The sequence below is a fragment of the Talpa europaea genome, assembly GCF_964194135.1.
Source record: "Talpa europaea genome assembly, chromosome: 11".
NCBI lineage: Eukaryota > Metazoa > Chordata > Mammalia > Eulipotyphla > Talpidae > Talpa > Talpa europaea.
Window position 1 is genome coordinate 74,707,270 of NC_140078.1, and position 15,014 is coordinate 74,722,283.

The 15,014-nt window shown below is 50.7% G+C and overlaps 2 protein-coding genes across 2 annotated transcripts in view; one reads left to right on the forward strand and one right to left on the reverse strand.

Moving 5' to 3' along the window:
• ANO10 (anoctamin 10) overlaps positions 1-2,999 on the forward strand; it is a gene marked incomplete at its 3' end in the record, with an annotated part of 124,551 nt that extends 121,552 nt beyond the window's left edge. The window contains exon 12 of the mRNA XM_084247789.1: positions 2,931-2,999. Coding sequence (XP_084103915.1) covers positions 2,931-2,999 — 69 coding nt within the window. The remainder of the gene's footprint in view (positions 1-2,930) is intronic.
• Positions 3,000-12,229: 9,230 nt separating this feature from the next.
• The window catches only part of SNRK (SNF related kinase), a gene marked incomplete at both ends in the record, with an annotated part of 43,841 nt that continues 41,056 nt past the window's right edge, over positions 12,230-15,014 (reverse strand). The window contains 1 exon segment of the mRNA XM_084246997.1: positions 12,230-13,448. Coding sequence (XP_084103123.1) covers positions 12,230-13,448 — 1,219 coding nt within the window.

The window sequence follows — 15,014 nt, forward strand, 5'->3', positions numbered from 1 at the left end:
GTGAAGGACAGGCAACAAATCAGACTCCCCAAACTGGGGTGGCTGTGCAGAAACTTCTAGGTCTTGTTAAAAATTCTGAGTCCTAGGGCCTTCCTATATTAGCACCTCAGGGAGGGATTTGAGTCTAACAAGGTCTCAGGATTCCATGTGGCCAAGCAACCGAAGGTTTGTTGGGCCTGAGGCACAAGAGGTTGTGGGGTCCTTGAGCATTTCTAGAGTAAATGACTCTTTTATGCCCTCCTGCCACTAGTGTGGATGCCCAGGGCTGGGGGCGTGGACACGGGCACGTGCGCCTTTGTGGACTCCTGGGCCAGAGAGCGCAGGAGTGCGCATGTGTAAAGGCTCACACCTGTGACGAGAGGCTGAACTAAAAGGGCAGCGTCATTATGAGGCTCACTCTGATGAGAGGACCACTCTGAGGTGAGGCAGCGTGGTATGAGACCAAGAAAGCCCAAAGATTGGCGGGAGTTCAGGGGCTCGGTTGCCTTCCTCCTTGCATGCCAGCCTCCCTGCCTGGTGTGCCTGGTTGCCTGAAAGAGCATTAAAGCCTGAGAAGTCCCACTGAGGTCTCTGGACTTCACTTTGTCTCCCTGGGTGGCCAGTGACCCTGCCCTGTGCATAATGGCATCAGGTCATTGTTTCTACCTTTGCTACCAGCAGTGCAGCTCTGTGCTGACACCCCACAGCCTCCAGACATCCCTGGCTTTTAGGAGCCGCCCTGAGGGGGGCAGGAGGGTCTGAGCACCCCCAGCCATGGGCCTGAGAGAAGGGGCATCTCCAGAAGTCAATCAGGGCTGGCTGTTTCAGGGGAGAGGGCCCATCAGACAGAGCCCTCATGGCAGGGAGCCCCTCTGGGGAGTGCTGCAGTCCCTCTCCAGACATCAGGGGCTCCCAACCACAGCCATGTAAATAGGGGAGCAACTTGCACCTCACAAAGAGCCTCAGAGCCTCCTTTTGGATCAAAATCAATTTGATCAAAATCCATTGACTTTCCTCCCGAGGTGAAATGCTGGGGAAGCAGTGCTGGAAGATTCTGTGACAAGCTAGGGCCCTTTCCTCCTCATCATGTTCTAGCTTAGTTAAATGTATGTAGCTTTTAATTTCTTAGAGTTAATTATTAAGTCAGGAAATAGATTCATCTCCTTTCTCTCTTCTCTCTCATAAAAAGACATTTTCAAAGGTCTCATGAGTTTTAAATGACACCAACTAGAAGAGTCTGCAGTGAGTGGGGGCTGACGCGGCTGTTTTCTGTGTGGGGCTAGTTTACCTCAGTGACAGGTGATGAAGCGGGCCTGTGACAGGACAGGCAGTGGTAGTGACAGGAAAGGTACTCGGCGCGGAAAACAGCTTCTGGGGAGACGCCCACGTGGCATGGTGCGTCTGCTGCTCCAGGTGAAATAAATAAGCTGACTCCACCCCAGTCAGGCCGAAGGTTACGTAAACACTCCAGCTGTGGGTCATTCAGACGGGCTGGTTGGGGCCCACCTCCACCCCCCTGTCCACCCCTGCTCCGGCGGCTGTGTCCTGTAGGAGGAGCCCGTCCCCACCCTCCCACCAGTCCCCACCTCATCGAAAGCCGTCCCCTATCCTTGCGGAAGACGGAGAGCCAGGCAGGCCCCTCCCTCACCCAGAGAGGGCGGCAGCCTCTGGAGCCCACCTCTGAGCCGCCCTGTGCAAGACAGACCAGGCTCAGAACAGATGAGAACTGCGCCAAGTAAAATGGGGTCTCTCGAGATAACAGAGATCTCAAGGCCCTGTCAGATGGGAGATGGGGTGAAGCAGGAGGCCGAGGCTTCCCTCTACAGTGTGTGAGGGGACTCTTCTCCCTGAAAGCTGGGGGGAGTGTGCTGTTGCTTGCAGCCAGAGGTGCAGCTAGGTACCCGTAGCCATGTACATAGGGGAGCAACTTGCACCTCACAGGGAGCCCCAAAGCCGCCTTTTGGATCAAAACCAATTGGATCAAAACCCATTGATTTTCCTGCCAGGTGAAACGCCGGGGAAGCAGTGCTGCCAGACTCTGACCAGCGAGGGCCCTTTCGTCCTCTTACGGTTTGCGCAGTATTTGTGCTCAGAGCTTTGTTTTTCTCATAAGCAAATAGCCCTTATCAAGTCTGTACGCGTATCTTAAGCCACATTCCAAAGTAGTTATTCATTTATTCAAACAGAAGGGCAGAGCTGTGGTCATGTTTTCCAGCACCCAGAGGACAGAGGTGTCTGGGACCTGAGGGCTGGCTAAGGACGGGAGGTGCGGCCCCAGCACTGGAAGCAGGGGTCTCCCCACCATCTCCACCCCAGCCCCCAAGGCTGCCTTGCCCCTCGGGTACAGGCGACACCTGAGTCTGGGGAGATGGACCTCCTTCCTGCCCTTGCCCCGGGGGTGACTTCATAGGCTGTCCCGGGCGGCATGGCGGGGGGCATTCCTCTGGCTGTGGGGACAGAGGGCTGCTAGGATGTCTGCGGGTCTGGAGCATCTGCTCTGGGTCAGGGACGTCCCGCCGAGCAGCCCCACCGCCACCTGCATGGTGCCCCGTTGCTCCCCCTGCAGGGGTGGGAAGGCAGGCGCAGAGGAGTCACGTTGCCGAGGTCACTTGGCTTAGGGGGCAGAGCAAGGACTTGGCCCCGAGTCAGGGCTCCAGACCCCCTGCTCTGACCTTCCACCTCCCCTTAGCCCCGAGGTCCAGGGAGAAGAGATTCCAGCTGCTGCTCTTTCAGCGTCTTTGAACGCCCTCATGGAACACAAGGCTCTTTCCACTCACGTCCGCTGTCTCCCACCGTGTCAGGGGCAGAAACGGGGCCTCTGCTCTGCACTCCAGGAAGCTGCAGGGCCAGGCTCTCAGGGCAGCGTGTGCTGTGCCAGACCCCCAAGAGCACGGTCGCCCACGGCCCGCTGGACTCGCACCACTCACCCCGGCCCTGTGTTCTCTCAACAGCAAATGAAGCTCGTGGCTGAGAACCTGAAGGAGGAACCACGGGAAGGCGAGAAGCAGAGGGCGACCTGAGTGCCCGGGCTGCCCGGGCTCAGGCAGAGGGGCTGCCTCGTGGCTCCTGCGCCCAGACACGGCGCTTGGCCCGATGAGGCAGCTCCTGTGGGGCCGCCACCGCCTCCCTCCGCAGTGTCCCTGCTCGGGGAAGGGGCAGCTGGACCCAGCTTTTGGCTGTCCCCTCACCCTGTCCTGTTCCTGCCGGGTTTCTGCCCAAGCCCCGCGCTCACTCCAGCTGCCTGGCCTGTTGCAGGACTCCTGCTGCCCTGAGCCTCGTGCACCCGCGGATGAACCACCAGCTCTCCTCGTTGCCCTCGCAGGGGCCACCGCACCCAGCCCGCCATGGCCCAGGACCCATGGGGTAGAGGGGCGGGTCGAGGTGCGCCCACTGCACTGTCACCAGAGCCATTCTGAGGGGCCTTCCTGCTGAGCCTCCACTGAGCTGAGGCTGTATTTCCAATACCCGATGACTCTAAATACCTCTTCCTGGTTCTGTTTTCCAGTATGTTACAGGCTGTTTATCAACAGAACCGAGCTCTTAAAGATGACTTGCAGCTCTTGATTCCCCCCCACACACACAGATGGCTCACTCTGCTCTGAATAGAGCCCTGGGCTGCGTCGTGAAAGGTGGAGCTGAGGGGGGCTTGGCTTGAGGCTGTGCACCTGGGTGCCACTTCCAAGGCCCAGGCCATTTTCAGAGGTTGTGCTGCCCCTGGAGCCTACCCCTAGGGGGCTCCTAGGGCTGCTGGGATGCCTTGCCTGCACTCAGCTCCGGGCCTAGGGGCCAGCTGCCATGGAGCACCTGCCTCCAAGAGGGATGAGGCTTGGCTTTGCCCAGGGGCCCGCTCCCTTAGGTAGGCACCTCATTCACAGAACAATAGCCCACAGGGGCCAGTGGTATCCAGCCCACCAGGGTGCAGACCCTGGGGCCCTTGGCTGCTCCCCTGGCGGTGGTCTAGCTTTGAAAACCACCCCTCAAGGGTCAACCTGGCTTCCTTCTCTCGTGCTTAACATTCAGCCCATGAAACAGCCAGCCCCTCCCCACCAGGGCCCATGTCTCTCACAGCAGGGGCACCACAGACCAGGGGCCCTTCTCCCTGAAAGCTGCAGGTGCCTCGGCATTGGGGGAAGGTGGGGAGGGACTGAGGGGCCTCAGCTTCCAGACCTGTCTCCTTCACGCAGGGGTCTGGCACCTTAATACCCTCCTCCACGTCAGGATGGAATGGCCTCAGTGGTCCACATGTCATGTTTCTGGAAGCCCCAACTCTTCTAGCAGCCTCCTCTTGGTGATTCAGTTGGCCCTGCTAGACTACCACCATATTTGCCAGTGTGGGCATGTTTAAATTGGCTTTGCCCTGCCCTATTTGGTCTGAGGCACTCCATGGCACAACTTTTCAGTGGTGGTTCAGTGCTTGACAGTCTTTCTAGAACATGCTTGTGTGCCTCCTTGCCACCATCACAATTTGAGCCCTGAGCCCTTAGATCTGCCTCCTGACCCCGGCCTGGGGGCCGATGTTTCTGGGAAAAGAAAAGGTTTGGATGGAATCCCTGGACCCAGCTTTTCTTCTCCCCTACAGTCAAGCCGGGGGTCCAGTCCCAGGAATACAATTGGGTGATCAGCTCGTCTCCCTCTGAGGCTCAACACCTGTCTCCAGACTGGTCTTACACCATGAGGTGCCAGCACCCAGCTGGGGTTCTCTGTGCTTGTGGCCTTCCCAGAAGCCTCCCTCTGCCCTTCATCAGTCTGACCAAGGCAGAATCACACCATCCAACCAGGACTAAGCCCCATGACAGGGAAATGGAAGCCCTGGTCAGCATGGACACCCAGGACCCACCTCCCCTGGGACCAGCCCCTGGGCACCGGGCCACAGGGAGGGAGTGGAGGGATGTGGGAACCAGTCAGGCTGTGTCAAGAGGGAAGACTGCTAGGCCCCTAAGTTCTTTGTATCCAGTGATCCAGTAGGGGCATCTAGCATGAGGCAAGTGCACAGGAGAAGGGCTGGGAGGAAAGGAGGTGCCCTTCATGGCTCACCTTTTGTATACCCTTAGTATCTGAAGCGATTTGGGAGGCATCTAGGATGATGCTGTCCCACCATACCACCTGCACCTGACCTCACGCATCGTAGAGGGTGCTCTTCAAGCCCCTGGTCGTTCTCCACCTGGCACCATTCACTCAGCCGGCTCCCTGCCCATCAGGTCATCCTCCTCCGACTCCTGCCCATCTACTTGCCTGTTACTCTTGTTTCTGGCCTCCATTCAGCCCTCAGACCCAACCCACACCACTACCCTGCTGGCCATGGGGTCCTTGTGACCCCACTTGCTCTGGTTATGCTACCTCAGGCCCTCATGGGGACCCACCCACTACTCCCCTCCTGGACACCCCTGAGGACTCCTGCTGACTGAAATCCTCTCTCCTTGTTCCTAGCTCACTTTCTCACACACACAGTTGACACGGGCTGGAGGCACTGCCCCCCTTGAACAGATGGGGCCTCTGGAGGGCCAGCCCTAGCCTGGCTAAGATAGGGAAACGGTGCAGTGGTGACAGCCTCGGGGTCTCCAACCAGCAGGGCACAGCTAGAAAGGGCTGCAGAGCCTCATTTCTCGGGTGTGAAGGACTTCGTCCACACTGGTAAACGAGAGGAGACTAAGAGCCTCTCTGAACTCCCAGCCCAGTCTCCAAAAGTTCAAGGAGGCCTGGAAAGAACCTCAGCAGCCTCTGAGAAGCCAGAGCTAGAAGGAGGTGATGCCAGCCCCGCCCCCCACACCACCTTGCCCCTGCTGGGAGGGCCCGGGGAGACTGCTGGGCTGCAGCGGCAGGAAACTGGGAGAGGCTGCCTCTGCGTTGCCGGCGGTTCTGTGCACCCCAGGGCTGCTGGGCGGGCTGTGCCATGAGCTCTGCTCTTTGTCCCACTGTGTGGCGCCCAGGGATAGGTGTCTCCCCAACTATCACACTCCCCCTTAACCCCCCTCCCTCAAGCCAGGAAAAACAAACTGTCACAGAATCCACAGATTGGCAGTGGACCTTGACCCCAAGTGTGATTCACTTCTCAGACCAATTATGTTCTCCAACACAACCAGCTGTGTCACTGACATTTATTGGGGACTCCTGTGGGTGATTGGGCTGTCACAACCCACACATGCTCCACCTCTCTCCAGAGCATGGAAGTTCCCGAGCCAGCGGTCCACAGAGTTCCCAGAACACCCCATGGTCAGACCTGGGCCTCTGCTGGCAAAGCCCAGCCCCGAGGCTTGCAGCCTCCAGATGGGTAGGTGTGGGGTGGGGTGGTGGCGTGTTCTCTTCCTCCTGGGGTTCACACTGTCACACTCCCCACCAGCAGCTCGAAAGCTCAGACTTGTTAACAAATCTTTTTCTTAGTGGCTTTGGTGAGAAAACAAGAAGCAACTGGGTTAGGGACATGCAGCTGCAGGCCAGGGGCTGCTATTCACCTTCACATATGCTCTGGGAATCAGTTTCCTCCCCATTTTATAGACAAAGACATTACAGCATGTAGGGTTCCGGTGACTTCCACAAGTTCTCACAGCCGTGTGGCTCACTCTCCACAGGCCCTCCTGTGCCAGGATGGTGTGTGTGTATGCCACCTTCCCCAGGCCCTCTCCTCATCTTAACCCCTGCAGCTCTTGACCTTCTTCCAGCAGGAAATTCATAAGGAGGAGTAAGGCCAACGTAAACAAAAAGAGGGTCCTGGGACTCAGGTTCTAATTACCCAGTTGGTTTACAGATCCCACGGCCCTGCTAGGACAGAGCGTTGTGCTGTACTAAAGGACTGGGCAAGGAAATATTAAGGCACTGGGCTACAAGCTCCACTTCAAACCACAGTGGCGAACTTACATATATATATGCATCTAGTGACCTAACTCACACCTGAACAATTCAATTTCCATGACACTCTGGTCCTAAGGGATGGCAGATGTGCAGATGAGACTGGGGGGACAGCAGACTATAGCTCCCGATGAGAGACCATTTGGACTCAGGGGCCTAGATCCAGTCTCACATTTCCCAAAGAATTCCAGAGTGTTGAAGCTAACCTGGGCTGGTCATTCCTTTGGGACCTGCTGTCTGGGAGGAAATTAGGATTGGGGAACAAGTGGCTCTTAGCCGCCAAGAGGCTTATGGCCTCTTAGGAATTAATATCTGAAAATGGTACTTCAATGTATGTGTGTTAGAAGCCTGGCAAAAATCTGGACACACACTTTAGATGGAAGTCAGCCACAAGGTGGAGTTGATTTGGGTTATTAATGCAAATCCTGACTGGTGTCCTTCCTTTAGCTGCGGCCCAAGTGCCAGGGGTCATAGGGCCATTTATAGTTGTGAGCAGCTACTAGAGCAAACTGCCCATCAGTGGACAGGCAGAGACACCCCAAGATGGCAGGCAGTCAGGCAGGTCCTAGAAAGCAGTCACCTTACCATAGCAAAGATGGCCTCCCCATCTGTACTTACCTGACTCGGTTATCCCCCGCAAACGTTTCTCCACTGCAAAACTTATTCCAGTGATTTTTCTTTCCTAGGTGGAATCTTTTTCAGGAGCTGCTATTTAAAGGTCAAATGCAGAAAACCAGCTGTAATCTGAACAGCCTAGCTGAGGCGCAAGCATGTAAAAAGAGGCTCATGTAGGGCTCCACCCCAAAGAAAACCATGGCCCCTGTTTGCTTTAAAAGTAGCTCCCTCTCCCAATCCCAAATCCCAAATCCCAATCCCCCTCACCTCCCAACCCACCTTTTTTTCCCATTGCAGGTGAAGCAATAAAGTTCTTGCTCTGCTTTACCCAACCTGGTTATATTAATTGGCTTACAATAACTAGACAGCAGATCTTGGGGTTGGCGAAAACTCCATGTGTAAAGGACAAGGCCTGTAGTACAGCTTTTGGCTTTGCATTCTGGGGTTGGGAGGGGTGAAGTCACTCCAAGTGCTGCTTTAATTTCCATTAGGGTGGGGACATTTGGTTTCCGTTTTTCTAGCCTGCAAGCTGTATAAAGGGAGGTATGTATACATGTCTGCACCACCAAAGTGCCCGCTGGTTAACTGTTCAGCATTCTGCTACAGGGCCGCTGGAACCTGGTCCTTGCTTCTCACCTTCCTGTTGCTGAGTACCCCGGCTAACAGGAAAACCACACACCTCAGTCCATCACCAGTGAGAAAAAGGCCCTCCCTGCCCTGGTAACCAACCCCATAAAACCAGTATCATACAAAGTAGCTTTCAGGACAAAGAATAATGACCTAGGGACAAAGAGCAACACTTCAAAACCGATAAGAGAACATAACTCCTAAAATGTGTACGTACCTAACAAAAGATCATCAAATTTCATGAAGCAAAGCTACTAAAACTAAAACTAGGCAAATCCCTAACAGCCCTCTCTCAATAACTGATATGAGACAGAAAATCAGTAAGGATATAGAAGACTTGAATAACATTAATGACTTGAACTGATGGGTATAGAACATTTCACCAACAGGAACACTTCAAGCAGTCACAAAACATTCACCGAGATAGGCAATTATCTGAGCCATAAAACAAGTTGGGTCCTAATAGAAGTTTTAAATGATTTAAATTATACAAAGTATAATTTCTGACCCAAACAACTAGAAACTAGTCAGAAAAACTTATGTAGAAAATCCCCAAGTATCTGAAAGTATACCTTTCAAAACATGATTTAGTTTTACACACATCACTGAGTGCAGCGTGGAGAAGAGAGGCCAAGCAAACGCAGGGAGGCCTCTGCTAGGCATTTGCAGCTGTCCACATGAGCGATGATGGGGTCATGGACCAAGTGTTAACAGTGGAGGCCCTGAAGGGTCAATTCTTGAATAGTAAGATTCACTGATGGTTTGGACATTGAGGTGAAAGATCACGCCAAGATTCTGAATTGTGCAAAACTAATGAAGGTTTGAAGTTGCCATTTATGAGACAGGAAAGATTTGGGAGAGTAAGGCTTGAAGACGAGAGAATAGGAGTTAAGCCTTTTATTGGGTTCTCTCAGCACATAGCTGTTAGACTGAATGGAAGTTTGAGTGCAGCTAGAAAAGGGAAGCAGAACGACCTTGGGGCATTTCAAATTTAGAGGCTGTGAGAAAGAGGAGTTGGTGGTGTGAAGACTACTAAGGTAGAAATGGGGTCCTGAAAAACAGGAGGTTTATGAGTGATCAGGGCATTAAAATTCATCACTGGATTAGTGGTTGTCTGGGGGTGAGGATGGGTTGGGGAGTTGAGAGGAAAGGGAAAATGGGTATCTCTCTATACTCTCTATAAGTTTAGGTTAGGAGGTTTAGGGCAGGACAGAAATACATGCAATGGTAGGAAGGTAGAAGTGGGAGCTTGCGGCAGTTCTAATGGCTTTAGTTGATTCAATTACTAGGGAGCATGGCGAGCAGCCGAACGAGAAAAACAGACGAATTCGGGAAACACAGTATAATTAATGGGCAGTCCCGGCGTCCACCTGAGACCTGCGCTCGTGAGTTTAAAGCAAGAACAGCCAGGACTGTATTTTTCAGTCACATCTGGTGGTGCAGGTGTGCAGCGTGGAAAGTTGGGTCAAACCCCAGCTGCAACAACCCAAAGCTGAATTCATGAGAAGAAATACAGGGAACACGATTTATATTGCTGAACACCAATATACTCTTTATTATTTGGATTCTTTTTCCCATTTGTCACATACCTGTCAATGTTTACACAATGAGGAAAATCAACCAGCAGTGGAAGCAACCGACCAACTCAGCTGGTAATTCTGTACCCTCTTAACACATGAACTCTTACTTGGTAGGGATAGCTCTGATAGGTTCTCACAGCTGTTCTGAAAATCGGTGTCAAGATTGTCGCATCTTTAAATACAGATAGAACTGCCAGAAGTACATAATTTTATATTTATATATATATACACACACATATATGTATATATATATATACACACACACAGAAAAATACAAGACTAATTGTTTTTCCACAATATTTAATTTACACACTACTGTAACTATATGCAACTTCTGAAGACAGGTTAAGGGGTACAAGAAACTGTTTAGAGCAAGTAAGTAGTTTGGTCCAATATTAATGTAATGGTTATTCGCTCCCTCCCTTTTATGTGACGACATACTATGACATACAACACATGCACAATCATTCACTTAATGAACAAATGAGGAAGACGCCACTCAGACTAACATTTGTATACCCAGAGGGTCAACCAACCACACACAACTAATAAGGCTATAATACAGCTATGCAGCATAAATGGTCAACACTGCTGATCCTAAAGTGAGCACCATATATACATCTGAATATAAAAAACTGAATCTGAATTGAAAACCAAACACATATGGGTTAGTTAAAAGGTGCCATTCCAAGGCTTTACATAATCACAGGAAAAAGTATTTACATTACTTGGAAAACAGCTGCAACAAAGAGTTTATTGCCAATGCCCTTTATAAACTTCTCTCCTATGTTTAATACAGATGTTACGCTCACTATCTATGTGAACCACACATCTTATTTCTGGCCCTGTTTAAGATCCCTGCTCAAGAATTTCAAGCAAATATGTTCTATGGCTTCACCCACACGTCTATTCTCGTAGCTTTCAGTTATAAATATCACAATGAACTAGAGCTGTAGCTTAAAACGTATCTAGCCTAGGTCTAGAAAGTAAAATAGGTATTTTAAGTATCATCTCCACTTAGTTTAGTAGGTATACTGTGAATTCAGAGTTCTGAGTAAAATACATGGTGCCCTAAAGTAGCAGAGTCGGTGTGTGCTTGGAGAAAGCGTGGCCCATGGCGTGCTGTCCGTGGCGCTCTGCCCACTCTGCGGGCCAGGTGGCGGTCACTTCAGAGACGTGAAGGGAGGCTGATGAATGTGGGAGAGCTCCCGGGGGCCCAGCCCCATCTCATCACCAACATTGCTAATAAGCATTTCTCTTAAGACTCCCCCAGGGCACAGCATGAAACCGTAGTCTCTGGCCCCTTCCCAAATTAGCGATCTGCAAGATACTGTGTTTATAAGATAAAATGCCACAAAAGATGACTATCTGGTCAAAAGTAGTCTTTGTATAGGAATAGTTTAAAGCAAGAGTTCTTTGATTACTGTTTGGCAGGAAGGCAAAGTGAAAAACACTTAGCAAAAAAAAAAATTTTTTTTTAAAAGCCAACAAAGCAGATTTTGTGTTTTTGTTTGTGTGTGTGAATTTTACCCTTTTATGTGATTTTGATGAGCCAATTTTCACAGCTAGCTGAACTAGAGGATGTAAAATAATGGTAGTAACAAGCGACAAGTCCTAAAAATCAAATCCCATTAAGTTTTTTCAACTTACAGGGTTTTGACTTTGCCAACCTCTGTGTGCACCTTTGTTTCCGTATTAAGTCTGACAGTTTCCTCTCTCTACACGGTTTTAAAGGAAACCCTGGGGTGTGCCCTACAGGAAGGAATTTACACTGAGCATCTTTTTTGTTCTGTTAGACAGACATACACTCTATAAGTAGAGTTAAGACATCATCAGTTCACTTTATCACATTACAAAATAAGATTGTCTAGTTGTAATTTATCACTATGGGGGAAGCTGCCTTATAAATCTAAGTACTTTATCTCACCTATTACAAAACAAGAAAATCTTTTTCAGTTAAATTTTAAGAGCCCAAACTTTTTTTCACACTATAGCTTAAGACAAACAGGTGTGGGGATGTTGAAATCACGGTTTTAAGGTTCTCAGTGCAGACGCTCGCTGTACTCTGCTCTGCACAGGCCTTGCAAGGCTGGGCGTGCATGCGCTCCTGACTCCAGGCCTGTTGGCGTCACAACGTTATTGCTTTGGTTCTGTCTCAGACACCACGGAGTGTGCCTCAGAGCACGGAGTTTCCATATCACAGAAGGTCAGGACAGGAATTTAGATTTTTCACAAGGAAACAAAAGCATTTTTTCCTTTCTCTAGGTTAAGTGCAGAACATCAAATTTCTAAGTGCTCCATTTATATTAGGTTCCAAATATACATTTTAATTTAATCCTGATCATCCACATGAAAATTATAAATGTAAAAATTACACAACAGACTTTTCAGCTGGAAAAGAAAAGTAGGGTCTAGCAGCATGCACAAGGACCATGCACTGTCACATCGGCAGGCGAACAAACAAAAAATAATAAATAATTGCTTCTAACGCCCACTTTAAGAGAGTAAAACTGAAAGGAACAGTGAAGTGAGCCAGTCTTCACTGCTCTGAGCAGGAAGCGTGCTGGAGGCTGAGCGGGCCACAGTCAAATGACGTGGCAGCAGCTGGCCGGGCTGGAGGCGCACAGCAGCCCCTCCTTAGGGTTCCGCTGGATGTTCACAGAGATGGTCTTTTCACACAGAGGTAGCTGGAGCACGTTATTTTTCAGGTTCTTGCTCTTTATTCGTTCTAATTCAGTGGTGGTGCCTGCCACATGGTCAGAGAAAAACTTTATGCGGCCCACAGCAGGGGCCTGCCCTGCGTTCCCTGTGGAGCTGATGCACATTTTCCAGCTGGACTTCTCTTGCACTTTCACGCTGGAAAACGATAAGCCGTTCTGTGGATCGATAATGTACTTGGTGCTCCCATGAAGCTGGGAGCCGAGACAGAGGCTCATGAGTTTCAGGCTCTCAACGAGCTCCCCCGCGCTGCGTGAGGCCAGCTGCATGGAGTTGCCGGGGCCAGCGCAGCGGCGGGTGGTGCCGGATGTGTTGGTGGGGTTGCCGCCAGAACCGCTGGAGGGGCTGCCCCCACCGGCATTGTTCTCGCTGGGGCTGGCCTTGTCCGCCCCTCCGCTGCCGTTGCTCGGTTTGCTCTGGCCCCCCCCATCTCCCTCACTGCCAGGGGGGCCCTCGCTGCTATCCCGGCGGTGCCAGGAGTAGGTGAACCCACTATCTTTATCAAGCCGCCGTCGGCTTTCAGAATCGTCATCGCTGGTCTCCGAGCTGCTGCAGCTGGAGCCCCGGCCCTGGCTTTTCCTCCGGTGGTAGCGTTTGTGAACTGTACCCGGAGAAGCAATGTTCATCTTTAACCTGCTCAGCTTGGGAGGCAGATTCTCATCCATGTCAAACTCGTCGTCAGATTCCCCTTCCTCAAAGATCTGGTTGAGCACAGGGGCACTTTTCCTCGACGTCAGCCGATTGGTCACAGAAGGCTTCCGGCGCAAAACCACTTGTGTTGAGAGGGACATGGGCTTCTTGTCCTCTTCATCTTCCTCTTCATCTTCTTCCACCCGAAAGAGACACTTCCGCCCACTGGCCGTGGATTTCAGGCCTGCGGGGGACACCGTGGCGAGTGCGGGTCCAGCCAACTCGGGGAGGTCATCCTTCTTAGCTGGGTCACACAGGCCTTTGCTCCTGTGGCCATTGAGGACATTGTCGGCAGCCCGAGCAGGAGGCTGAGGGACCGTCGTGTGGGACAAAGGAGTGGCCGTGAGGTCATCCTCAAGGTCCTGGGGCACATCGATTTTGGTTGGCCATGACTGCCTATGTAACAGATGGGGGGAAAAGTCATGTAATAATATACAGATTTTAGTAGAGTATATTATATAAAACTTACTAGGGCAAAATCCACAGACGTTAAAAAAAAAAACAAACCCAGCAGCCCGCACACCCATTCAACATCCTGTAAACATCAGCAAGGACACCAGAAGGGCAAATGTGGTTTCGAAACATGATTCAGTCTGGCTTGCTGGCCAAATGAAAAGTTCACTGCAGCTGCCAGAGAAGGGGGCAAAGAGTTACTCCATCTTCTCTACACAGAAGTTTTATCCCACAAGAAAAACATTTGGGTATGCCAGCAGCCAATTAAGCCAAATATAAATAAGATTTTTAAATGCCCACCCGAGAGTAGTGAATAGTGAAATCCATTATTATTTAAACTGTGATTTTATTCCTCAGCAGTGTGGAGTCACACAAGAACACTGACAAAATTAAAAAAAAAAAAAAAAAAACAACAACTATGAAAATGGAGTTTCTAGCCTATTTTGTAAAAACACTTTGGAATTCTCAACTGTCCTCTCGGCTGAGGAACATTAAAACAGTCACTTCCACACTATGGTATTTTCCCTTCACACCAATTACACTATCCTAGAGTAAAACCTCATTCAATCTGTAGCTTTAAAAACCTCACAGAAATTTAAACAGACTTCTTTCCCCTTCCCCTAGAGAAGTCTTATTCCCTCTGGAGGATCGAGAGGATCTGTTCACTGCAGTCACTGCGTTGTAGTTTATAAATGTAGTTGATAAATGCAGAGTGTTAAAAACAGTGTTCTAAGGTCAAGGAGTATCTCTACACAAGTCATCTGTCCTCCACCAACATCACTGCACAAAACCCTGGTGTGCCTCATGGCCTGGAAAGCTGCCCACCAGGTTCCTTTCAGTTTGCTCCTGAAAGAGCAATCTCTCAAATCCTCACCTGGGCACACCCTGGCAAGTCCCGTGGGGTGGCCAATTCATTTGAGGAGGGGCACAGACTCTTCCCCTCTCCACCCCAACCTAAGAGAAAGCCAATACCGCTCTCCTGAACTCACCCTCAGAAACAAGATGAGTAAGTGCTGCTGCTGTCGTGGCCACTCTACTGGCCACTCCTGAACTACTAACTCTATATGAGTAAATCAAATTGTTAAACAGCTCACGTTTACTGAACACATACATGTACCCGACACAGTGCTGGGCTGACTCATCCTTACAGCACAACGTGCAAAAATCATGGCTTAACTTAATGAAAGAGAAGATGACTAAAAGTTCTGGAGCCTGCACTAGCAGGTAAATCCATTTTATCCCACCACAACTCCATGAAGTAGGTGCTCTCATTAGCTCCCTTTACACAGAAGAAATCAAAACACAAAGTAAGCTGCCAGGCTACTCAGGCTTGAAGTGACATCTTGGTTGGGTCCCGTGGTTACCAAACCAGAGGAGTGATACCACTCTGCAGCCTGTGGGCCTCCCGATGACTGCCGTAGAAGGGAGGGGAGCTCTGCGGTCAGGCCTCAGTGGTTCTCCTCACTTCCTATCTCTCTCTGAGAGGATGCTCCTGTACTGAGGTCAGTT